The 25,875-nt window shown below is 32.4% G+C and overlaps 1 protein-coding gene across 1 annotated transcript in view; it reads left to right on the top strand.

Moving 5' to 3' along the window:
* The window catches only part of LOC113065748 (collagen alpha-1(XXIV) chain-like), a 45,914-nt gene that overhangs the window by 9,672 nt on the left and 10,367 nt on the right, over positions 1-25,875 (top strand). The window contains exons 10-34 of the mRNA XM_026237244.1: positions 3,082-3,135; positions 3,279-3,332; positions 3,649-3,702; positions 3,835-3,888; positions 7,468-7,521; positions 7,794-7,838; positions 8,312-8,356; positions 11,636-11,689; positions 13,529-13,582; positions 13,932-13,985; positions 14,587-14,640; positions 15,167-15,220; positions 15,875-15,982; positions 16,141-16,194; positions 16,487-16,594; positions 17,526-17,579; positions 17,893-17,946; positions 18,077-18,133; positions 18,268-18,321; positions 18,538-18,591; positions 19,001-19,054; positions 20,053-20,106; positions 21,467-21,574; positions 24,491-24,598; positions 24,741-24,848. Of these exons, the coding sequence (XP_026093029.1) occupies positions 3,082-3,135; positions 3,279-3,332; positions 3,649-3,702; positions 3,835-3,888; positions 7,468-7,521; positions 7,794-7,838; positions 8,312-8,356; positions 11,636-11,689; positions 13,529-13,582; positions 13,932-13,985; positions 14,587-14,640; positions 15,167-15,220; positions 15,875-15,982; positions 16,141-16,194; positions 16,487-16,594; positions 17,526-17,579; positions 17,893-17,946; positions 18,077-18,133; positions 18,268-18,321; positions 18,538-18,591; positions 19,001-19,054; positions 20,053-20,106; positions 21,467-21,574; positions 24,491-24,598; positions 24,741-24,848 (1,605 nt within the window). The remainder of the gene's footprint in view (positions 1-3,081; positions 3,136-3,278; positions 3,333-3,648; positions 3,703-3,834; positions 3,889-7,467; positions 7,522-7,793; positions 7,839-8,311; positions 8,357-11,635; positions 11,690-13,528; positions 13,583-13,931; positions 13,986-14,586; positions 14,641-15,166; positions 15,221-15,874; positions 15,983-16,140; positions 16,195-16,486; positions 16,595-17,525; positions 17,580-17,892; positions 17,947-18,076; positions 18,134-18,267; positions 18,322-18,537; positions 18,592-19,000; positions 19,055-20,052; positions 20,107-21,466; positions 21,575-24,490; positions 24,599-24,740; positions 24,849-25,875) is intronic.

Raw genomic sequence — 25,875 nt, forward strand, 5'->3', positions numbered from 1 at the left:
ATTACAAATTAGTTATCGTTCGATAGCTTAAACACTCGAAATTCATCCAGTGAAAGTCGGACATTATGTAAATAGTACAGTACTTAAAATCTTTCAGAGGGATCCTCCCTCTTTGCTGCAATATTTTCTAATCAAATCACTTGCAAATTTTGACAGAACTAATTCAGAAAGGTCTGAAGCCTCATGGTTCCATATTGGGTAGTTATTTTGTAATATAATTATATTGTGACAGATGTTTATACATTTGTTGCAGGCAAATGCATTTAAAAATTCAGTGAAATTTGGCTATTTTTGGTGTAGCACCTATATAAAATCTCACAGGAACTTAAATTTTTGTAATATCAACTTCAAATTTGGAACATAACTTAGTTAAGATATATGGCTTTAATTTTAGATTAAATTTTACATTTAAGATTTAACAACTTTAACATTTGTACACTTTCTATTTTGTGACATAATTGTTGCGTATTTTTAAGTGTGATACTGTCACGATCATTAGCTGGAGTGCTTATGAACTTCAGTAGAGGGCACTCCACTCAGGACCATTCCACCCATCAACCACCAGATGTCACCATATCATCACTTGGACACTAGCACCTCTCAACTGTTGCACCACACCCGATCTACATCTCCCATGAGTCACTGCATCACAATCACCTTGCCACACTTGCACCTCATTCATCAGCCAATTTCCTTGCCACACCTGCACCTCATTTACACACACATATAAGCACCACAATAACTCTCACTCACTGCGAAGTCTTGTTTAGCCTGGCTGACATTTCCTAGCGTTTTTCCCCTGTGTTTGTTATTCCCATGTTTGACCTTTGGCCTGTGTATTCGACTCTGATTTCTCTGCTGCCTGCCCCGATCTCCGCTTGTTTCTGGTTTCGATTCTGGTTATCCCTGACACACCTGATGCAATTCCTGATTTCTGCCTGTCTGACCATTCTCTAAATAAATACTGCATTTGGATCCGAACGCCTCTGACTGTCTTCATAACAGATACAGGCTTCATTTCTTGTAGCTTCATCTTCATCCATTAGACGGCACCAAACATGGTTTTCAGTTGATGTTAAGAGTGATATTACACTAAAATCATTCAGCAGGCATTTTCTTGGAGGACTCACAGTAAGAGATTTATTTAGGTTATAATTGAAAAGTATCTGCTGGATGATGTAAATGCTTTAATGTGGATTTTGACATATCTGGAGTGTTTTTAGCTGCACAATGAGGTTTTGATGACACATTTTGATGTAGTGACTGTTACAGTAGATCTATGTTCTGCTGGCTGTCGCTCGGCTCTTTCAGGAAAATATGGAAAGCCTTGTCAATCCCAGCGTGCACTTGGTGTCTTTCCTGAAAAACATCTGTGATGACTGGCATGCTTTCAGAAAGCATGTTTTTAATTTTTTTTATTTCTAAGTTCTCAAGAATTCCCTCATAGTTTCTTATAAAATCTGTCCCATTCGATATATATATATATATATATATATATATATATATATATATATATTTCTATTTTTTAAGTCTAGCTAACCGTCAAAAACTAATTAGTGCTTTCATTCAAGATATGTAATTCATAAAATTGATCAAAAGTGCCAGTGAAGACATTTTTAATGTTACAAAAAATATATATATATTTCAAATAAATGCTGTTCTTTTGAACTTTCTGTTCATGATAAAATATATAAAAATAAATAAAAATTGATAATAATAATAATAAGTTATTAGAATGTGATGCTGAAGACTGCAAATTCATCTTTGCATCAAATAAATATATTATATTCTACAATACCGTATATTCAAATAGAAAACTATTCTTATTTTAAATTGTAATAATATTTTACAATTTCTACTGTATTTTAATCAAATAAATGCAGACTTGGTGAGCAGAAGAGACATCAAAAACTTCAATAAAATATACAGACCTCAAAGTTTTTATACTAATTCATCTTGAGCAATTTATTAACGCTTACTGTAAAGTCATTTTTTGCCTTTAAACCGTACAATAATTTGCTTTGTGTTGGGCATTGAAAATGGAGAACGAGCTGCATGAAACATTAACATGGAAAGTTTGTTGGAGCTTCAGTCAGACGAGCCAAAGATTTCTGATGTAATGATAGTTCTGTGACAAATGAACTGTCAAACCTCTCGGAAAGTTCCCCAGGGCTGATGCTGGGAATCATCCCAAAAACCCACTTGTACTGTACCAACTTACATGGAAACCATGGAAAGTGCTGTACAGGAGTGTGACGTTTCACTTCTGTGAAGATTAATGAGTGCTGGGAGTGTGACGCACATTCAGTTCATAGTGTTTAGTGGAAACAGAGCTTTATTTAATCTGTGCTGTCATAATACATAGATTTATTAACAACAAGATGGACGTGAACACCTTAGCATATTAGTAAATGTCCCGCTGTGTAATCATTACAGATCATTATAGTCAGTGTGTGAAGAAGCAGGACGGTCCTTAAAGAGACAGTTCACCTGGAAATGAGAATTCAGTCATCTTTTACTCACCCACATGCATCTTACAAAAAAATACTATAAAAGTATCCTAACATTCATCCATCAGACTCAGATTTTTCAAGTCCTCTGAAGTCATATGATGTAAATCTCAATTGCACTTGTATTTAATTATAAAATGGCATCTTTAGACGTGTCATTACTCGTTTGATCTCATTGGTTCACAATGCATTTTTTAAAAAACATGAATTTATAGCTATGAGAGGTCTCTGAGGCTCAATATGGTTACTACGTAAAGCTTTCTTATGGATTAGATTATAGTGCATATGAACTATTGTTATTATACTTTTATTGTGCTTTCTTGTCATTTTGTAGCTCGACCTTAAAAACAGGATTATATTATATTATATTATATTAATCAGCCTGGATATTCTTGAAATATTCACACACACACACATTCATGTAAAGCAATTCTTCTGTTCCTATCTGGACTGAGATCTGACATGAGGAATGCAGGAGTGTGTGTGTGTGTGTGTGTGTGCGCGTGTGTGCGCGTGTGTTTGTGTGTGTGTGTGTGTGTGTTAACCAGCTCTTGTTCTCTGTGTTGTTCAGGGTCCGGCTGGATTGATTGGAATAACCGGAGTGATTGGACAGCCTGGAGAAAAGGTAAAAACCAAGAGTCTGTATGTTAAACCACACATGCATCAGGATCCATATTTATTGTGTGCTGTTTGATTTGTGATAGAAAAATCTCTCCTATAGTTTCGACCTGAGAACGTGATTGTGTTTGTTTTATTGTGTGTGTTCAGGGCGATCGAGGTCCTCCTGGTCCTTTGGGTCCTCCAGGAGAGAAAGGGTCAACAGTAAGAGCTTCTCTCACAGTAACAAACATATATTAAAATACACTGCACTGCAAAAAAGATCTTCTTCCTCAGTATTTTTGTCTTGCTTTCCAGTAAAAATATTCTTATATCACGATACATTTATGAAAGAAGCAAAGTGACATCAGATTTTAAGTCCTATTTATGGGGGAAAAAATAAGTGTGGAAGTGTGTTTATGCTCAAAAAAAATAAAAATATCTGCCAATGGAGTAAAAAAAAAAAAAAACTAACTTTTCACTAGTTAGTTAGTGGTCACTGGTTTACTGTGTTAAAAGTGCACCTCTTTGTCTGTTTAAGGGGTATCCGGGTCTTCCAGGAGTTCCTGGGGATTTCGGCCCACAAGGTCCACCAGTAAGTTTTTTTCCCATGATCCTCTGCGGTTTTTAGATGCAACTTTTGGAGTGAAAGATTGACTTTGAGGAACTTTACACTTGAAAGTTGAAATTAGACTTTGTCTCTTTCTGTCCGTCTCTTTTTCTCAAGGGTCCACAAGGACAGAGAGGAGGAGCAGGCCTTCCTGGGCCCAAAGGGAGAAGGGTAAGACTAGTAGTGAAATAAATTCATGCTTTTTTTGTGTAAAAAATGCAAAAAAAAAAATGCAAAAAAATTCTTGATGATCCTAAAAATGCTTTAGTGTAATGTAATGCATCAGCTCTCTCTGTGATCAGCAATCACTGTTCACATGTTTTTAGTGTTTTGCTGACCATGTGATCATGTTTATAGTAAACCACAGGGACCTCTGGTGGTCAAACGGAATATGACACATGTATAAATAATCAACACTTATTAGTTACACACTTAATTGAGTGGCTAATTAATCTGAATCCGTTTAAAAATCTAAATTTTTATAATTAATTTTATTATAGTTTGTGTACTAATATACTCTGCATCTCTGCATTGTAATTGAAGCAATTTTGTTAATTGTTGTGTTTTTGTCATGTCTGTAAAAGTTTAATTTTTTGATTTTTGAAGTTGTAATTGAAACAAAGATCATTGGAGTACATTTAAAAAATGTTTTTGTTTTTTTTGGTGTGTGTGTATTCAGTTTTTGTTAAGTTTTAGTATTTGATAATTTAGTTATTTTCGTACTTAAACTAAATTAAAATTAGTATTATTTAAAATATTTTAAAATATTCAGTTATAATATTCAATATATGAACATAATATTCAATATTCATTATACAAATTGAATCAGTTTAATATGTGCAATGATTTCGGGATTATTTTGACTTTTCTTTTTACCTTCTAGTCTTCGTTAGGAAATTAAATGAATATTTATGTTTATATTCATTTTTATATTTTTATTTATATTTTTCATATTATGATTTACTTTTTTTCTGATTAAAAACGGGAGAAATTTATTTTGTTTTGAACATTTAAAATGTCTAATGTATGTAACAAAGAGGGTAACTGTCTCTAAAGTACAGTAGCAAGAACAGCCAGTTTAATTAATAACAGGTCACTCTGAGGGTAAATGTTTAAGGTAAACTCAAATACTTGGAACCTTGACTAACATCATAAATGGAAAGAGAAAGAGCATGTTTGACGTAAGTCATAATGACCGAGGATGAAGTCAGTCAGAGGCCACAGAAGCTGATGAAAAGTGGTTTAAGGTTCACGCCAAACTCTGCAATTAAGAGAATGTTCCCCTCCGTTCTGTTTATATAAAACAGTGCAGATCTCATTTTAATGATGATGAGAATGTACGACGGTGAAATACATGACAGATAGATCCTTAGAGTCTCCATTCATGAACCCAAATTCAACAGACCAGACTCTTTGGCTCTGTGTTTCCGCTCCAAACCCTAGGAAGCACTTGCATAGACAGCTTTTAACACTTTATAAGCAAGTTCCAAATGCAGCAGCTGTTCGATAAATTATAGAGCCTTATTTTGGCCAAATTCTAAGGCAGCATCGCATGGCCATCTGAGAATCCACTGCAACGAGCTCAGTCCAATATTGTGGACAAAATGAGAGACATTTTGTAATATTTATCCCTTTAATTAATCAGTACCTAAAAGTATAGATTGAATTGAATTGTTTTTAATGATATTTAATATTAGTGTTCTTCAACTTATTTCAGTTAGTTGCCAATGCAGCATTTTTCTAAATGTTTTAAGTTAAAAGCTACTGTAAGTTTTGATGTTATAAGTTTAATAATACATTTACTGTAATATATTTTATAATTTATGTTTATAAATAATATTTTATATATTTTAGTAATATATTTATAAGTTTACATTGTTTTTAATATAATAAATTTAATGTTTTCTAATATATTTTTTATTTTGTTTTATAATTCATATTTTATTTTGTCAACTCATTTTACTTTGTAAATTAATGGAAATTATTTTTAATAGTTTTAGTTAACAATAACAACCCTAACTTGTACATATCACGTTATTACCATTCTAACACAGAACTATTACAATTCATAGTGCGTTGCATCTCTTGTGAGCTTTAGTGATCTACAAAGTGCGTTCCAAAGTGGTCACTAATGAGGTTACATCTCGACCTAACCCTTTGTGTAACAGATCCTCTTTGTTTTGGTTTAGTTTGGCTTGTCCTTGATTCTCTGTGAGTTTGGTCTGGCATGTGGCCAATAACAATTGATTTTAGAGCTTACGAGCGTTTTATACGAGTCATTTTGCGATCATTCGTTATTGTTTAACGTGCGTTTCCCAAAAATGCATTTAACACAGTCGCACGTAGCTGTGCTTTAAGTGCTATTCAGGAGTCGCTGTCCATTTGTCAAGTGCTGAAATGTTGCCTTATAGAATGAATCTTAATTGTAGTAAATGATCGTTTATTGACGTTAACCTAATGCTGCGTTCCAGACTGACAACTTGGATATAATAACTGTAATACATTACAATATTATATTATATTATAGTGTATGATATTATAGTTTGCATAATAATATATTATATACTTTATATATTTATATATTATGTTAGGTAAAAAATGTTAGCCTGAATGCACTGTAAGTCAAAAATTTATTTAAATTTAATTATTTATATACAGTATAGAGAGAGAGAGAGAGAGAGAGAGATGTTATTTCCAGGTCCAATATTTCCTACATAACTTATACTTATTCTTTTTTTCAGTCATTAAATTTAAATGTGTATTTCAATTTTTTTCTGCCCTTTTTATAATTATTTAATTTATAAATAAATAAAACTAAAATAAAGAAAACGAGTTATAAAGTGTACAATAAAGCACAATCAAATAACATATACTTATACTTATATTATAATCACATTGCGCTTGAATCAAGTTAAAGGTGTAATCTGCTGATTATCCTGCAGGTGAACGCATAAATCTGACTTCTTATGATGCACTTAGGGCTTAACGATTACTCCAGAGCACTCGTAGTTCTAAGAGAATTTTAAGTTTTTAAGATCAGTCGTACGATCATTTTTACGAACTTCGTAGGCTTACGAACCTTTTGGGAAACTCAGCCCTGGACTGTTTATGAGAATAAACTTGATGTAATAACTCTAATAGATTTTGAGCTATTTGGCTTTTCGTAACATGTAGTTTCAGACTAGTGATAAGAAAACACCCAAAATACACTTTCAGCATTTGTAGATTTCAGTTACAATACATATCTTTTAAAAGTTTTTTCTCCACTTCCGCAGCACTTACAAACACCAAACTTATCAGTTTTACTCCTCTCTAGATTCTGAAGGTTTTTACCAAGGGGTTTGTTCATATATCATTCAAATGTGTTTTTACAACAGTTTATTCCTAAACACATGTTGAAAACATATTTTTTCTGTCTGTTGACAGTATTTTATGATTTATGAAGTGATAAAAAGAGATATCCAAAATCCCCTCTACAAAATCTTTTAACTCTAATATGTCAACAAAATCAAAAAATAATTTTGAATCTGGCTTTATCCATTGTTCAGATTTATCTTCTGGAAATGTATGAAAGTTAGTGCATATTCAATTAAATCGTGCATCATTTGTACAATTAAAAATAACAGTTTAGAAAAGTTCTTATACACAATTTGTTCATCCAATTCTTAATGTAATAAATCAACTGGTAAGTATGGTGTTAACTATTTGTTAAGTTTTACCCTGTTTACCTGTTGTGTTTTTGTCTTTTAGGGCCCGAGGGGACCTGACGGCCCTCCTGGAGAGCCGGGCCCTGAGGGCATAAAGGTACCAGCGTCCCTTCAGACCCAAAACATATACAAACATAGACAATTATATAGCCATGTTATTTTTCTGGGAGATCCTTAAGATCATTTATGTCCCTGTGTTGTACACCAACTTCCTGTTTCAAGAGGAAACAGATCACACAGGATTGAAAATTTCACTTTCATGAAGCTTTTCACACTTCTACAAAACCCAAAACAATTGCGTTGAGATTTGCATTACAAAGCTACTGAACATCAAACATGTTTGACAGCTCCACTGCTGTTGTTTTTCAGGGTGAAAAGGGTTTGCCTGGGAAGAATGGACCCCCGGGATTCATTGTAAGCAATGCTGAACACTTGAAAATTTATTCAAATTTTAAAATGTAGAAAAAATTGTCCCTAGATGTTGAAATAGTTTGACAAAATCTTCACTTGGGATGTCTTCATGTGGAACTATTCACAGTTAAAATAATGTGCAGTTTTAGGGTTTGTGGTTATCAGAAGTCATCTTTATATAAAGACAATAGTCGTATTTGATATGTCCTCAGCAAGATTAACATGTTTCTGCAGATTTGTGCGAGTAAAACACATTGACACAAAAGGACATACTGTTTTTATTATTAACCAAAAATAAAGATAATAAAAATATTTTTGGTAACTGAAATTAAGTTGAAAGGAAATATAAATATGCGATTTAAAAACTTAAAAAATGAGAAATGTAAACTGACTAAAATGAAATAAGTTTAATTTGAAATACCACAGTTATTAAAACTAAATCCGTAAGCTTCAGTTGTGTTTGTGTTTGTTTGTAGGGTAAAGCTGGAGCTCCAGGGAAGAGAGGACCAGCAGGAGCACCTGTAAGTCTCATACCATCAACTGTGATGCTACTGTCTTTATTGTAAAATCAGAAGTACCAAAATAATGGTATTAAAATAGAACAATATGTTGCCAAAAATAATGTAATTTTTTCTTGAATAAATATTATTTTATTTTAATGCCCTAAAGTTTTAAAATAATCATGTTAAAATATAGTGTGTTGCTAAAAATATTATTATTTTTGTTTAAATATATACTTTTATTTAGTTTGAGTGCTAAAAGATATAAAAATAATCGGATGAAAACAGTGCAATACATTACCAAATATGCTATTATTTTTTTTAATAAATATCATTTTATTTTAATATACTAAAGTATTGAAATAATCATGTTAAAATATTGTGTGATGCTAAAAATATTATTATTTTTGTTTAAATATATACTTTTATTTAGTTTGAGTGCTAAAAGATATTAAAATAATCGGATGAAAACAGAGCAACACATTACCAAATATGCTATTATTTTTGTTTGAATAAATATTATATACACTAAAGTTTCAAAATAATAATATTAAAATATAGAGTGTTGTCTAAAATTTTATTATTTATGTTAAAAGTATTAAAAAAAAGTATTAAAATAATCAGATTAAAACAGTGCACTATAAACTGTACAATGCAATTACTATTTTTTTGTTTAAATAAATATTATTGTTTTCTTTTAATACTCTTACATATCTAAATAATCATATTAAAATATAGTGTTTCTAAAAAAGATTATTTTGTTTAAATACATACTATTATTTAGTTTGAGTGCTCAAAGGTATTAAAATAATCATAATAAAAAAGTAAAATACATTGTCAAAAATAAATAGCATAATATATCACATATATAGCAGGGTGTTGAGATGTGTCTGTTCAAGCGTCTGTGTATTTCCTGTAATAAAGCACAAGTGTGTTTGCTGTGTGAGGTGTGTGTCTGTTTAAGCCTGAGGGGTTTTGATGCTCCCGAGCTCACAGCATCCTCTTGTGACTGATGCTGAACGGGAAGTTTTGGCATCTGTTCTGTTTGGTGTTTCACAGGCTCATTAAAGCGTTGCGGCTTCATTCATAACTCGGATGATTTATGATGTTTATACAGATAGTCGCTGCTTTAATGCTGCAGATGTGTGATGATGTGATACACCTCACTGATCACAGTGGATAATAGTGAATCAGAGCACTATATGCAAATACTGTCAGTCGTGATTGGTGAATGTTGACAGACTGTTAGCAGCACATCCAACAGCAAAATATACACTAGCATTTACATGTCAAATGGTCTGTTTCATGTTATTTCGGTTTACCAAGGCTGCATTTATTTGATAAATAAATCAGTAAAATTGTGAAAAATCATTACAATTCTAAATAACTGTGTGCTATTTTAATGTATTGTAAAATGTAATTTATTGCTGTGATCAGACATGAATTTTCAGCATCATTACTCAGTCTTCAGGGTCACATGATCCCTCAGAAATCACGTGCTGGAATGATGTGATATTGGATTTAAATAATATCTAAACAAAGTATGCTGCTTAAAATATTATTGTTTTTTAAATCGATTCTATTATTCATATTAAAATGGTCGAAATGTTGCCACAAATGTTTTTCATTTGTTTAAATAAATTATATTATTTTATTTTAATACTCAAAAATGTATTGCCAATAATTAGTTTTTGTTCAAAATACTATTTTTAATACTCAAAGACATTAAAATAATAGTCTGATTCATATTTAAATAGACTATTTTTTAATAATCAAAGGTAATAAAATAGTTGTACTAAAATAGTAAAATGTGTGGCCAAAATATATTTTATATAGATATTATTATTTTATTTTAATATAGAAAAATATATAAATATTTAAAAACAGATATATTTAAATAAATATTTATTATTTTATTTTAATACTCAGTTATTAAAAGAATCGTATAAAAATAGTACAATGTGTTGCCAAAAATATTATTTTTGTTTAAATAAATATTATTATATTTTAATATTCAAAATAATTAAAATAATCTTATTAAAATGGTAAAATACGTTGCATGCATAATCAGCTGCCTTCTAAGGCATGAAACCTTATTAGTGACTGATTTGGATCTAATACAGTGTGTTCATCATCATCATTAAAACTAGCCAATTATAAACCCTGAGTGGATTTATCGTGACTTTATTTAATTGAATATGAAGCATGTGAATTGAAGGTATAGTTGAGAGAGATACATATGGAAGTGTTTATGACTGTTATTCATGCATCTTTGTGTAAGTTATATTTACTGCTGAAAAATGAAGTGCACTTATGACTTTTGATAAAGGGGGTCATGTTGATGTTATTAAAGCGGCATCAGTAGTGTGATGCTTTGAGTCTGGAAACTGTTGAGGGAACTGTGAGATTTCACTGAGAAATGCTCTGATAACACAGGTGCATGTTAAAGCCAGCGGTTCCTGCTTCTCAGCGTATCAGTGTCTGATAAAGACGGAAAGAAAAACAGACGAAAATAAGAGCAGAAAGGCTGTGGGTCCCTGCTGGCTTATATTTCCATCATAGAAACAAACTCAGACGTTTCCGTTCTGTAAAGCAGCTATGTTTTACAACTGAATCAGACGTGTAAAATATGTGTTTAACAAAGCACCCGTGATTTTTAAAGTACCTGTGTTTTTAGTTCTGTACTTGTATTGACAGTAGGATTCATATATGTATCAGGTTTGTGTTGGATGTTTGTCCTAAAATTGCTTTGGGAAAATACAGACACATTAATGGGTCACTTGTTGTCATGAAAGTTTAGAGCTGTAAAGTGAATGTGAAAAGCATCTCAGATCGTTTAATGAGAAATTAGAGCAGAGTATGATATATTTTTCAACTTTCATTTTAATTAAATGTATTTATATACTGTCATTTCGAGTGTTTTTGTAATTGTTGTTAGTATTTTTTTTTAAATAGTTTTTATTAATTTGTAATACCAATTTAATTATTTTAGTACATCAGGTTAAAAGAAAATAACAAGTGTTGATTTGGCAGCTAACTATAAAAAAGTGTTTATTTTATATTATTTAAATTTTATTTCAGTTAACGTTTATTTAATTTTATTTCAAGTAAAAGTAAAAAAAAACAGGAGATATTTGCAATAAATTTATTCTAATTGCCATATAAGAAAATTAATGACTTTACTAAAGATCTCATTTGTGATGTTTCTGTTCAATGGGAGGTTTGATATAATGTGTAATCTGACCCCGTGTGTGTGTGTGTGTGTGTGTGTGTGTGTGTGTGTGTGTGTGTGTTTTGCAGGGTAAAGCAGGTCCTCTCGGCAGCACAGGTGAAAAAGGTCCTCCAGGTGAACCTGTGAGTATTAAAACACAAAATACAGTGGGGCTTCATTTACCAATCTAACATAGAAATGAGCGCAGATCCTGTGTTCCTGTAGCTCAAGTGGTAGAGCATTGCATTAACAAGCGCAAGGTTTGGGTTCGATTCCCTGTGAACACATGATAGGTAAAAATTGTTATCCTGAATACACTGTTAGTCACTTTGGATAAAAGTGTCTGCTAAATGCATACTTTTAATTTTTTATTTAATTTAATTTTTAAGATCCATGCACACTAATCAACTTACGACAGAGTTCACGTCCCTAGAGTTTACAACAGGGAGAAACTAAATCCGGGCAAAAATAGGAAGTAATGAGATAAGGACTATTAATGCACTTTGAGACATCACTATTCTAATTCATGCAATTTGCCTTTAGAATGTTTTAGCCTATATTTTTATGGTGAAAGATAGACCGTGTTTTTGTTTGTTTGTTTGTTTGGTTTTTAGCAGTGTAAATAGCTCTCTGACTTACAGTAACAAAACATATAACCTATTATATATTTTGATCATATTTACTTTCATAGAAGCATTGCCGGTGCAACGACTGAATCCTTGTGGTCTGCTGTTCGCTCAAATATAATAAACAACAAAAAAGACAATCTAATCTTACTGTTAAAAAAAATAAAAACTTATTATGCATGGTACAGATTTATAGCAGTACATATAATACCAGGTTCGGTGTTATTTTATTATTATTATTATTATTTTTTTTATACTATTATAGTATTTTGTGCATATATATAAAATTTAAACTAATTTATATATTTTCAGATTTGATTTATTTTTGTTTAAGTTTTAGTATTTTTTATTTATTTTTTTAGTTTTGTTGAGATTTATATAGCTTTATTGTAACTTATGGCTGTAGTTTATTTTACATTTTTACTTAACTCATGTTACGTTTTAGTAGTTTTGTTGAGCATGTTTGTATTTTAAAGTTTTAATATTATTTAATATTAATATTTCTATATAGCTTTAATTTTATTTAATTAATTTTAGTCATTTTAATACTTAAACTTCTACAACACTTCTAATATTCTAATTTTGTCATCTATGGTTTATATTTCATTTTATTTCGGCTTCATTTCAATTAACAAAAATGATTACTTAATAGTAATTAAACTAAGTAGTTTGATTAAGTAAACTATTAAATAAATGCATGTATTTAAATAAAGTTTTGGACTGCGATAAAGTGGCATAGTTAAGGGCAGATTGTACGTCAACAACAAAAATAAAGATCTAAAACTGCATCAGCTGGAGGATTTGAACACATTGTGTTCATAAGGCTAGCAATGTGCTAAACCTTCAGAAATGTGTGGTATATAGTCTCCACAAGCACGTGTGATGTGATTTTCTTGTGTAACACATGTAAGTCATGATGTGAAGACCTCCGAGGGTTTTTTGAGGCGTTTCGCTGATCCTCATGGCATTTCCTGCGTTGAGCGCCAGTGTTTTATGTCATTACATCTAAACATGTAATCATCCGTTCTGTCAGCAGATGAAAGATGTTTAACAGTGTCTCTATGGGTTCGTGTTTCCAGTCTTTGACCCTGTGTGCATCTGAATGTCCTCATGTTAACACACATCTAATCATGCTTCAACCTATGGATTCTCACTTTAATGCTGTTCACATGTGCATGGTGAAATTCACCTCTAGTTAGGCGTAATCATAAGATCCCTTCACATCCAGTGCCAAGGGCGATTCATGTAAATATCATTTATAATATCAAAACAAGATTGTTTATGAGAAAACTGTTTGTTTTAGGGGGAATTGTGCATGATTTCATATTTATGTAATATTTATTTGATTATTTAAAGGGCTCCAGAGGCCCTCCAGGGGACCCAGGACCAGATGGAGAGCAAGGTCACGAGGTACTTCCTGAAAGAAACTGAAGATTTGTGTGTAATGGTTTTCTTCTGTGCGCAATTATGCGATGACATGCTAATTAAATGAGGGATAATTCTTTACAGTGCCAAGTTACGTAATACTGTTGAATTCAATATAGATCACAGGCACCCTAAGGAGTGTAAAAACACACGGTGCACTGCAGAACCGTTAATAATTGCACATTTTAATCATTTAGTAAACAAATCATGTTGTATGTTATTTCATTTTGCTTTATTTCTGTGTCTCAGATATGATATAAATGAGTATGTCCGTGATTTTTTGACTTCTTGTTGTCGTCTACTTTGTGTTTTCCCCTCTTTTGTGCATGCACAGGGACCTCCAGGACCTGAAGGAGAGCAGGGACCTGTGGGTGAACCAGGGATCAAGGTGATGCACGACTATTAACCCTATAAAGCCTGACATGAAATAATAATCAGAAATGGGAATTGAAATGGAACCTTAGATACAAATATTATAAGAAAGTTTGCTTTTATGTTGAGTATCATATTTGATGCATCATGCTTTTACAACACATATAGTCTGACAGAGTGAGAATATGAAGAGAAAAACAGCTCAGTTGTATTCAGAGACTCAAACTAAGCAAGAATATGCAATTTGGTGCAGATGTTGTAATGTAAATCAGTGAGATCTTTATAACAGTTCAGCAGATACTCACATAAATTGATTTAAATATCAGTCGTAGTTCTATATCTCCAATAATATAACAAATGAAAGAAATAAACGCTGCTCAGAAGATGTGAGATGTTCTGGAGGCTTCTGAAGATCATTCCTCCGCTGAGGAACAGTGAAAGTAAAGCTTCTGGAAACAAACGCTCCTCAAAAGATCCTGATTAAGCAGAATATCCAAGCTGCCGTTTGCAATTAAATACAATGGAAACTGATGATTTATATTGACAAGCACCAATAATAACAGTATTAAAGGGAGAACTTTTAGCATTTGCAACTGTGTCTTTCTGTCTTTTTCCAGGGTGACATGGGGCCTGTCGGAGAAGAGGGTGAACTGGGCCAACTGGGCATCAGAGTGAGTGAACCAGCCTCATTCCTGCTCCAAAATGTCCAAGTAAACGTGATCCATCAGTGTATTTTCATTGCTTTAACTCATGTGAGCCAAGCAATGTCAAGAATCTGATAGAAGGACCCTCAGTCTCACACACACTGAACATCTTTGTCTCTGTTTTAATTGTTCAAGCAATGCTCTGTGTTTGTTATTGGATATTATGACATCGGGAACAGCGTCGTACCCGAGTGAATCTCACGAAACCTGTCTTGCATTTTTCCGGCTTTTATTTCGCCCCAAGATAATGAAAAAATGTGATTCTCATTACTGCATCGTGGGAAAAAATAAATGTTATTCAGACTGTAAAATATTTATTCATAATCTTGCTAATACTGCAGATTTGCTTACACAAATAAAAATGTCTGTTATGGTTAATAGGAAAAAACAATAAGCACATTTCTGCAGCAGTTTCAGATGGCGTGTGGAATGAATCCCATGATGCTTTTCTAAATTATGCTTTGCTGGTCTAACATGTTGCTGTTTGTTTTAGGGTCCTCCAGGGCCACCTGGAGAGGACGGACATCAAGGGAAGGATGGACCAAAGGTGAGACTCCAGATTCAATTCTGTACTAGCATTTACATTTAGGTTGATGCATTTATCCAAAACGAGTTGCACTGCATTTATATATATTATTATGCATTTCCTGCAAATCAAACCCATGACACTGCTGTTGCTAGTGCCATGCTTTTATCATTTGGGCTACATGGACGCATTTATGTTTGAACCTTTTTACCTGTAATACAATAAAATGATAAAAGAGATTTTACTATGTAAGCATTTTATTTTTCTAATTGATTTATTTTAAAAAATGATGAGAAATGTATAATGTCTTGTTGCACATACCTTGAAATCTATTTTCTGGCCAGTTGGACAATTTACTTGTAAAATGTAGTTTATTATTTATTAATTTATATAAATAACTACATAAAACAAAGTTGATTGGAGTACATTTGACAAGAAAATACTTCTTTCAACTTCAAAATTTCTTGTGAAATTTATTAGTAATTTCAAAGTCTAAATTGTTCAGACTGATGTAACTTTAGTTGGCCCTTTATGCACTTTGGTACACATTGTCAACATCATATTTTGTTGATTCCCAAAACCATTTTACCGAAACCCACAATTTTTTTGCAAAAATAAAATAAAACAAAATAGTTTTCATTTAAGGTTTGTTTTTATTCTGTAATTATTTCTTAGGGTGAGCCAGGTGACCGTGGACCAATGGGAGAAGCCGGAGAAAGGGGTGAGATTGGTGACTTTGGCCCACTAGGACCTCCTGGAAATCCTGGGGAAAAAGGCTACCCGGTGAGTGACGAAAGAGTGACGGAGTGAATATAATGTAATGCATTTAGTTGTATGTAACTGAAAAAAAACTCTCCAAATAGCTGTTTAGATAATGCAGGGGTATTTTGTCTGAAATTTGTATTGACAATGTGAAGTAAAAGCATTCGTTTCTTCATCAGGGACCAGAGGGCAAACAAGGTCTGCCCGGCAACCGTGGACGTCCAGGAAAGAAGGTAACCAAAATTTGTGAATAAAAAAAAAAGATGGCAACTAAATTGAATTAAATTGCATTAAAACAATATATGGTACCATTTCATTTTAATAGCATAGCACAATCGGTAATATTTTGTCCAAAATATAACGGACCTATAATAGAGCCCTGTGGTACTCTTCTTCGCCTTGGCTTATTTGGAACACATTCTGCTTTGTGTTTTCACAATACAGTCACATTTTTCATGTCATTTTCGCGTGTAAACTATTTAAACTAGTCCTGGCCTCTGATATTTCCATCTTTCTTTTTGGTAGGGTGAAAAAGGGTCACCAGGTCACTTAGGAGAGATGGGCTCTCCTGGCGAAATCGGACAGACAGGGGAGAGAGGACTCAAAGGTGCTCGTGGAACCAGAGGACCCGCAGTTAGTGTGCTTTCTCTTTTAACGCATCCCTCCACTCTTTCTAATTTTGAGAAATGGCTGTGCAAATCCCAAAGACGATTAAGCAGTAACTTCACCATCAACATCACAAAGTGACTGTAATAGCAGTGCCAAACGAAACAGTCCAAATGAGAGAAATGGATGCACTGAATTTGCTAGCAAGGGGAAATTCTGGCCTATTCTGAAGCTTGAGTCCACAACCTCAACATTATGCTGCTACCTATGATTGCAACACGAGGGGAGCCCTAGATTGTTGCTTTTTTGCCACACAACTACAGTACAAATGTGTGATTGGTTCAGACATGTTAGTGGATAGTTTTGTTAGTAAAGGTAATTAGGTATTTAAAAAATGATCTATTATTTCTGTATGAGCTGACAAGAGTTTGATAATTTCCTAACATGCTGAGAACGAATTTTACCCTCAAATTCACTGCTTTTACTGGCTCAATTAAATTAGCGGGTTTTGGAATTGAACCAAAGCTTTTTGATGGGATTTACACTAATGCCATTAGTGATTCTAGGAACTAATCTGCTTTTCTTATACACTGCAGTTAAGCACCTGCTGATTCTGTAGTTTTAGGCCGGATTTTATAAACAGAGGATATATCTGGTTTTTTTGTCCCCCCCCCCCCCCTCCCGCTTTTCCCTCATGATTTTAACGGTATCGATGAAATGTAAAATCAAGTGTAGTTAGGGAAACTTAGAGTGTTTTTTTTATAAGCAAATGCTTTCCCAAGAAGCCATAATGGGATGAGCAGCAGGAGTCATTTTTTAAGACGTCATCCAATAATGTGTTTTTCACCACAGGAAACTCAGGTTATTTTTAGAAGATTATTTGTTGAGGTATGATGAGTACACTACAGAACACAAGCTAACTTACGTGTGTGTGTGTTTTTTGTTCATTACATTTCAGGGTAGACCAGGAGTTATGGGACCTCAGGGAGAACCGGGACTTCAAGGTTACACAGTGAGTTTGATGCATACAAATATATATGCATTTCTGAACGCTTACAAAATCATACTCACATTTGCAGAAGGTTTTGGGGGTGAACCCCTCAGTTATTGTTTTTGTGTATGTTTGGTATACAGGAGTCTTTCACAATTTATTTTGCGAACAAAGACCAACCAGACATGTTTATCATTAATTTAAGATAAAATAAAATATTTTCCAAATATATGTCGATTATTCAACCCAGCTGGTCTATTCACAAAATAATATTAGATTAGATTAGATTAGACGATAAAATTATCAATTTCTTCTCTATTTTCTTTAACCATAGGGTCACACTGGCAAGCCAGGTCCAGCAGGCCCCCCGGGACCAAAGGGAGAAAAGGTTATACAATGTATTTTGATCTTTAAATTACAATCTCAGTCTAAATGCCATACGTGTTAAATTATTATGCAAATATGTGAAAAGAATGGTGTTAGATTCTGAGTTTGACTGAATATGTGTGTTTTTTCAGGGATATCCAGGAGAAGACAGTAAAACGGAAGGACCACCCGGGCCCTTAGGTGAACCAGTAGGTCTTAATTTCCATTTAACTTCCTGTTTTTGTCCAACACATTGACTGAAATCACTAAATAAAGAGGTAGTGATAATAACATCACGTATTTGAAGAAGTAAGACAACATATCAATGTTTGTGTGCATATAGGGCTCTCCAGGAGAGAAAGGGGAACGTGGGGAACCAGGAGATGATGGATATCAGGTTAGTCTCTCTTTAAGGAGGAATTTCATGTTTTGTGGAAACACCCAAGCAACCACAAAGCATCATGATAAAAATCACTCAAAATACCTTGATAAAAGCATAACAGTGTCTTTTCTGAGCACTGGAGACTCCGGTTGTGTTCTTTTGCTGATTGTTTTTAAGATGTTTTCCTTACAGTTAATCTAGATTTAACTGGTCTGGATATATGTGTTTTAGGGTCAGGCAGGGGTCACAGGTACCCGTGGAGCGATTGGTCAGCAGGGATCTCCTGTAAGTCTGATGTGTGACCAACACTGCAGCTCTCATCCAAAACTGCTGCTCTCCACCTACATAGACAGCAACCAGTGCATCATGCAAACAGTGCACTGGAAATTCAGCTAACAATAGAGTTTCACCTTAGCATGCTGCATGTGTTTGATGCATGCAAATTGCACCCTATGATGCCTTAAAAATGCTGTCTAGTTAGGGGCTCACAAGGATTTGCAGCAGAGCTTTTTGTTGCATAACTTTTCTAATTAAGTTACCGGAAAATTTGATGAACCAAAGCCAATCCTTGCAGTTTTTTCTCTGGTTAATTTTGGACTCTGGCCACATGTCTCTGGGCCAGAGGAATGTAACACTGAAGTGTCTGTTTGCATAATAAAAAAACTCAATGTTTTAATTTCCCCCCCAACCCCAGGGATCTCCTGGGCTTCCTGGTGAAGCAGGACCCGAGGGCGAGAAGGGAGTTCAGGTTTGTGTGTGTATAAGTGTGTTAGCATACTATTTCTGCAATAGGTTGTACATGTACATTACATTACATTTAGTTATTTAGCAGATGCTTGTTTGACAAATGAGGATTATGGAAGCAAACAAAATCAACAAGAGAGCAATGAAATGCATGTCCTATAACAAGTCTCAGTTAGATGAGTTCAAGGGCTTTTTAAATATCAAATTTAATTTCAGTAAAATGTTATTTTTTTTTTCTTTTTAAACATCTTTACTCTAAAATTGCACTAAAATGCAAAATAGCGCTTTATATTTTCGAGAAGATATAAGTATGCTGTGTAGCGAGGTCATGTGACAATGCAGATACTGTTTCACATAGTTCACAAAAAATTGTGTAAAGTAGTTAAATTCAGTAAGAATTTTATAAATCTAGTGTTTGGTGTAAGACTGGTGCAAACAAATAGTTGTATTTAAAAACAACAGAAGTCAATGGCAGGTTTCCTCTGTAGTAGTTTTCTTAATGTTATCTTTTCATTGTTTTAATTTAGTGTTAGTATAACATTATAATATCATGCATGCATATTTTAACTTTTTTCTTATTCAAAGAAGAAACCAATCCAATGTGTAGTTGACATCTGAGGCTTAATACTATAGAAAAGCAATAAAGGTTTTTCAGTTTTTTGTTTATTTTCATATAAAAATAAGGCATGCGGTTGTTTCAAACACTGGTATAAACATAATTAAAATGTAAAATGTGATAATGAAAATTAATAACTGCATTACAATTTCAAGGGAATAATCGATATTATTTACTAATCTTTAGTATAAAAACAAGTGCGTTTGGCCTTTTCTTCTGTTATACTGAGCATTAAAGGAACTGTGTGCTCAGAGACGCTTGAATAACAAGATTAAAACGCTTTCTTTATCACATCATGCAAAAATCATTCTTTTAGTTTACTCTAATCATTCTTAGGTAACAGTATTATATAAGGCTATTGAATAAGTTTATGTGTGTGTGTTTAGGGACTCGCTGGGCAGAAAGGATCCCGAGGTCCCGCTGGAGAGCCAGGTCCTGAGGTGTGTATTTTACACCACCGTTTTAAGTTTTCTAGGGCTGTGAATCTTTGGGAAGGCAGCGATTCGATTCGATTCAGGAATGATATTTGCTAATTTAGAATGATTCAATGTGATTCGATACACAATTAAACGCGATTCGATTAAAACGATTCGATTCTGCATTCTTTAAGAGCATTCACAGAATTGTTTAAATGTTTCCCTTAAATTCTTTAAAAGCTTAGTCAGGGGGCGAAATAAACAGCAGCCTTTATGGTTACGTAAAAATGTATGTAAGCTAAGATTTAAAAAAATAGCTTTTATGTATGTAGCCTATGTATTATCATAATTATTATACATTTTATTTATTTAATTTTTTTTTTAATTTTTTTACAAGGAATTCTCTTCCTTTTTTATTACTTTTAATTTGCTGTAAGAAATTAAATACACTGCTGGACAGTAATCAATCGTTTGTAATCAATATTTTTTTTTCCTAATGGCAATTTTATGATTGTTTTATATACTAGACTACATTTAATTAGCAATTATTTTTATTTTCTTCACAGAATAAGGTAGAAAATATAGCTACTTTATAGTTTCTGTACTGTAATAAATCATGTCAATTAGCACTGCATCATTCATAAATTATTTATTTATTGTGTTTTTTAATGTTTGATCAGTTAATTTTGCTTTTATTCAGTTTAGCTGCAGATAAAGCCTGGCACGTCTATGAGAGCGAGATCACTTCTCTTTCAGTGTCAAAACTTCTTTATCTCATTTTCACTAAATAAAATGCTATAGTAGGCTAGCTATTAAACCTTTCCTTCAATTGAACCGTGCATATGCTTTAGACCGTCAAGATTCAAAAATCATGTTTCAAGATCAATGCATATGAATTGTCAGGGTTTGTAATCGATGCATCGAGAAAACGAATGAATCGTTACACCCCTAATGTTAACACATTCATAAAACCACGACATACAGAAATTTACATAAATTTAAACAAAAAATACTATGACGTTTGTTTGTGAATTAAATGTAAAACTTCCGTTTTATTTGTATAACAGTTCAGACATAATGAAATAAACTTAACGTGATGGGTATTTGTCATTTTGTTTTCATAATTTATATTTATTACTATTTAGTAAAACTGGAAATGGAAATTTTATATGCATTCAAATATGTACATGTTATATTTAGGCATAAATATGATTTAAGTGGTGTAACAAATATTATTGCAATTTCCATGTAAAATTATCTTTGTGTGTCTGTTCCACAAACCAGAAATAATTTATGATGGCTTGTTTTTTTTAAGTGTTAATGATCTGTTTAAAGAGCCTCTGATGTTGTTGTGGTCATGTGACTCTCTCTGAATGTCTTTTAGGGTCTGGTTGGTTTGCCGGGGCCCAGAGGGACGGACGGGTATCCGGGATCCGACGGGCTTCCCGGTCTTCCTGGTTTTCCAGGTCCGCCTGGATCCAAAGGCCAAACAGTGAGTGTGAAACAACCTTTCCATGTGCTACTAAAACATCATTCTGAGAATCTTTCTGAACTCTATTCTAAAGCATTCCATAAAATCTCATATTCAAACCTTGAATAAAAATGCAATTATGTTAAAACTTGTGTGCCGTTTATGCACACTGAAAAAAATATATAGGAGAAATTGATAGTAAATTTCCCAAATAATTACAAAGCAATGGCAAGGCGCTGAATTAAATGAGGCTGCTGATGTTTAACTTTGTTATTTTAGTATCATTAATATACTATTATAGTTTTCGCATCTATTTTGAATTTGTTTTTATATTTTCTGTTTTCATTTTCAGTGTAGATTTTTATAAATGTATTTTAGTTTATGTAATTTTAGTACTTCAACTTAAACTAAATGAAAATGAGAAATGTTTAAGTCTGTTATATTTTATTATTTTTCTTTGTTGTTGTTTTCAGTTTCAACTGAATGAAAATTAGACATTGCCTTAAGTTATAATTTATTTGTTTTTAGTTTTAAAAGTCTTAGTTTTAAGTCTCCTTTTTAGTTTTTGTTACTATGCTATATAGTTTTTTAAATTTCGGTATAGGTTTTAATTTGAGCGTTCCAGCTTAAACTAATTAAACATGAGATTTTGTTAGTTTATTTGTTAATTAAAAAATTTGACATGAAAATAAATATGTTTAAGTTTGTAGTATTTTATTTGTTTTTATAAAAAAATTATGTCTATGTTAATTTTTATTTCAGTTTTAGTAATTTTAATACTTACTATACTTAATGAATGAATACTTAATACTTAATGAAAGTGAGAAATGCCTTGACATCTGCCTGAAATAAAACATGTTTAAGTTATATTTTAATTTATTTTCAGTTAACGTTTTTTTTTCACAAATAATTACAAACAATCGGCAAGTAACACTGAATTAAATGTAAAATTTTGAAGTAGAAAGACTTAAGTAGTACTTACTGGATAAATAATTACCTTTGCTTTATTTAAAATTTCGGAAAAAGATTTCTAGCATATATCTTTGAGCCATTTTGGTTTTTCAAATTATTATTATTAGTTTTTTTTTTATGAAAACTCTGATTTTACTGTATTAAATTGGCATTTCTCAGCCCATTGTCTTGTTGAATACCATACATCATCTCGCTTTCATATTAGCATGTCAAATTTAACCAAAACTGTATTTTCCCCCCTATTATACTTTTCCACATTCTAGTTTTCTGCATAATTAAAATATAAATAAACCTGAATAGAATCAAGGCTTCACAGAATTCTCTAAAATGCAATCCATCTTTCTGAGTGAAACATTGAATATGAGAAATTATGACATTTCTACAAGTCATTACACTCGGATGAACGACTGTGAGGATAAATATTAGTTTCGTCAGAATAATAAGCGCTAATTAATGGCTGTTAATCAGACGCTGATTTGGTGTTGATGTCTTGATGTCGCTGTATTTCTCCACGTCTGATGAATGAACGCTGTTATGTAACTCATCTCAGAGCTGTTTGTGGTTTTTCTGCTGAAAAACATTCTCAGATGTTCTGCTGATTCATCTCTCGTGTGTAAAGACTGAACATGACTGCAGAACGAAGACTGTGGTTATATAACCCAGAGCCAAATGTGTTTTGCATTCTTAATGAGTCCATTTAAAACCTCTTTTTTTCTAGTTCAACTCATACATTTAAACATTAAATCTAAATTTATGTTGATTTTATAGATTTTTATATGCCAGTTTCTTTTATTAATTTTTAAGTTTAGTCATTTTAATACTTCAGCTTATGAAATAAAAATGATAAATTTAGATTTAAATCAAGTTTTAAATCATGAAGTTATATTTCAGTTTTAGTTTTAGTTTCTTTTTTTTAGTACTTGAACTTAAACTAAATGAAATTGATAAATGTTGCCTTGTTGTTTGAAGTGTTGCATCGTATAAGCTGTTGTAGAAAGTAAAAATAACTTTCTTGTTTCCAACCCTGTTTCAGTCTCATTCAATATAAAAGTCTTTAAGGGGAATTTTGTCTCCATCTATTGGTGGAACAGTGTCACTAAAACCACCATCACACACACTGTTTCCCAATACTGAAAGCTTTAATTAAATACTGTTATTAATATAAAATATTATGTAAGGAATAATAATATTTAATAAAAAACAACAACAGCCATCGTAAACGTTCCTAGACAATTCAGTCAAAAATATAAAGGCAGCGCTGTGAAATATTAGAGTTACAAAAAATAAAACATGAGGAGATTTTACCCTCAGCCAAAACTATTTGCTCTGGAACGAATAATGGATTAATGAGATCAAAGACTGCCGTTCGAATTACCCAAAATGAATTATATCTCATGTTTAACCACTATAGAGACACCAGAGACCGTTAACTATAACTATGTGATATATATTATACAGTAAGTAGTTATAGTTATAATGCATTTGGTTAATAAAAATGTATTTTAGTTTTACTGAGCACTAATAACCCTAGTGTTTAAATGCTTCTCCAGTGAACTTCAAACAATCCAGAGCTGTGTTATTCTGTCTTTCTCACGGTTTGTGTTTGTAAACACGGTTGGATTAAAGCCGTGTGTTTCACTCGGTCGGTCTCTATGTTTGACGTTACACTCATGAGCTCATGAGCCAGCGCTGTTATTCATCAGTTCCTTCTCATTCATGTGTTTGTTCTCCACAACGAAAACCTTGTCTTGGTTTTGGCACATGAAAGCGTGTGAGGAAATTCATCTGACCGGCATGCAAAGCCATCGATCCGTGCAGTTTGTGTTTTATCTGTCATTTAACAGCAGATGACAAATTATAGCTCGGAGCTAACTGACGCTTTTTTACAGGAATTGTGTTTAGCAATGTTTACAGTTCTGTTCTCAGCTCTGATTGGCTGCTGCTTTGATTGACGCATGTGTGCAGGGTCAGCGTGGCGATAACGGTCTGGAAGGGGGGGCGGGCCTTCCTGGCCCGCGGGGCGAGCTTGGACTACCTGGAGTCATCGGAGAGAGAGGGCCAGCAGGGTCAAAGGTCAAAAACCTCAAATTCTTCCTTTGGTTTCTTAGTGTTACTTTGATAATGTATTATGGATGACTCCATGTGTAGCACACACAGTATTTATTACAGTATGCAGTACGCATAACTTTGCACCCTTGACCTTTGACCTCTGCAGGGCGAGATGGGTTTACCGGGCGACGGAGGACCGGCGGGTGCTAAAGGCATGGAGGGGGTGGCGGGAGACCAAGGCTTGAAGGGAGAACAAGGTGCCAAAGGAGAACCAGTGAGTGTCGTCATTTATATATATATATATTTCATGGTTGCATGCTAGATTAAATCAGTTTATTATATTTAACTAAAACTAAAACCATTTATTTTTGTTATTTGAAATAAAATAAACATTAACTGAAATAAAATGTGTAACTTTTTTTTTTGTCCAAGGCAACATTTCTCATTTTCCTTTACTTTAAAGTCTAAAATAAAGAAAACTTAAAAATAATAATAATAATAATAATAAAACCCATATAGACATGTTAAAATAAATTTAATTCATAAAATTACTAATTATTAATAATAAAAAATACTAAAATACACAAAAAAGTACTAACATTTTAACTTAAATTAAACTGATATTTGAACATTTGTAATATTAATAAATACTATCATAGTAAATTAATAATGTTTAATGAGCATGGTATATATATATATATATATATATATATATATATATATATATATATAAACATTTTTTTTTTTTTTTTATTAAATATGTAATAATTTTCTTAATATATGATGAGGAATTTTTTTTATTTTTTATTTGGTTTTAGTCCACTTTAATTTTAAAAATGAGTTTGCATGTGGTTTGGGGTTATCATGCAGGTAAATTAAACAAAAACTAAAACCAGAAAAAAATAAAAAATGTAAAGTGTTCCTTGAATCAAAATAGATTTTAACTGCAATAAAATGAAATATATATATAAAATAACATTTTCATTCAGTTTAACTAAATAAAATAAACTAAATAATACTAAATAAAAAATACTTTTATAAATAAAATTAAAACTACTACAACTAACTCAAATCAAAGTAAAAACAGAAAACGGAAATATAAAATCTTAATTCAAAATATTAACAAAAACTGTATAGGATACTAAACTAATCAGATTGAACCTGATATCATCTGAATTATTAATTAATTTTTCCATCAAAAGAATTGGCCATCTGACTGATGATCATAAATCCTAAGTGTTAGCGGGTCTCTCATGTAAGAGTTTGAATGATGAGTAAACATGAGACAAATGAACTGCTCC

This window comes from Carassius auratus, chromosome 48 (assembly GCF_003368295.1).
Source record: "Carassius auratus strain Wakin chromosome 48, ASM336829v1, whole genome shotgun sequence".
Taxonomy (NCBI): Eukaryota; Metazoa; Chordata; class Actinopteri; order Cypriniformes; family Cyprinidae; genus Carassius; species Carassius auratus.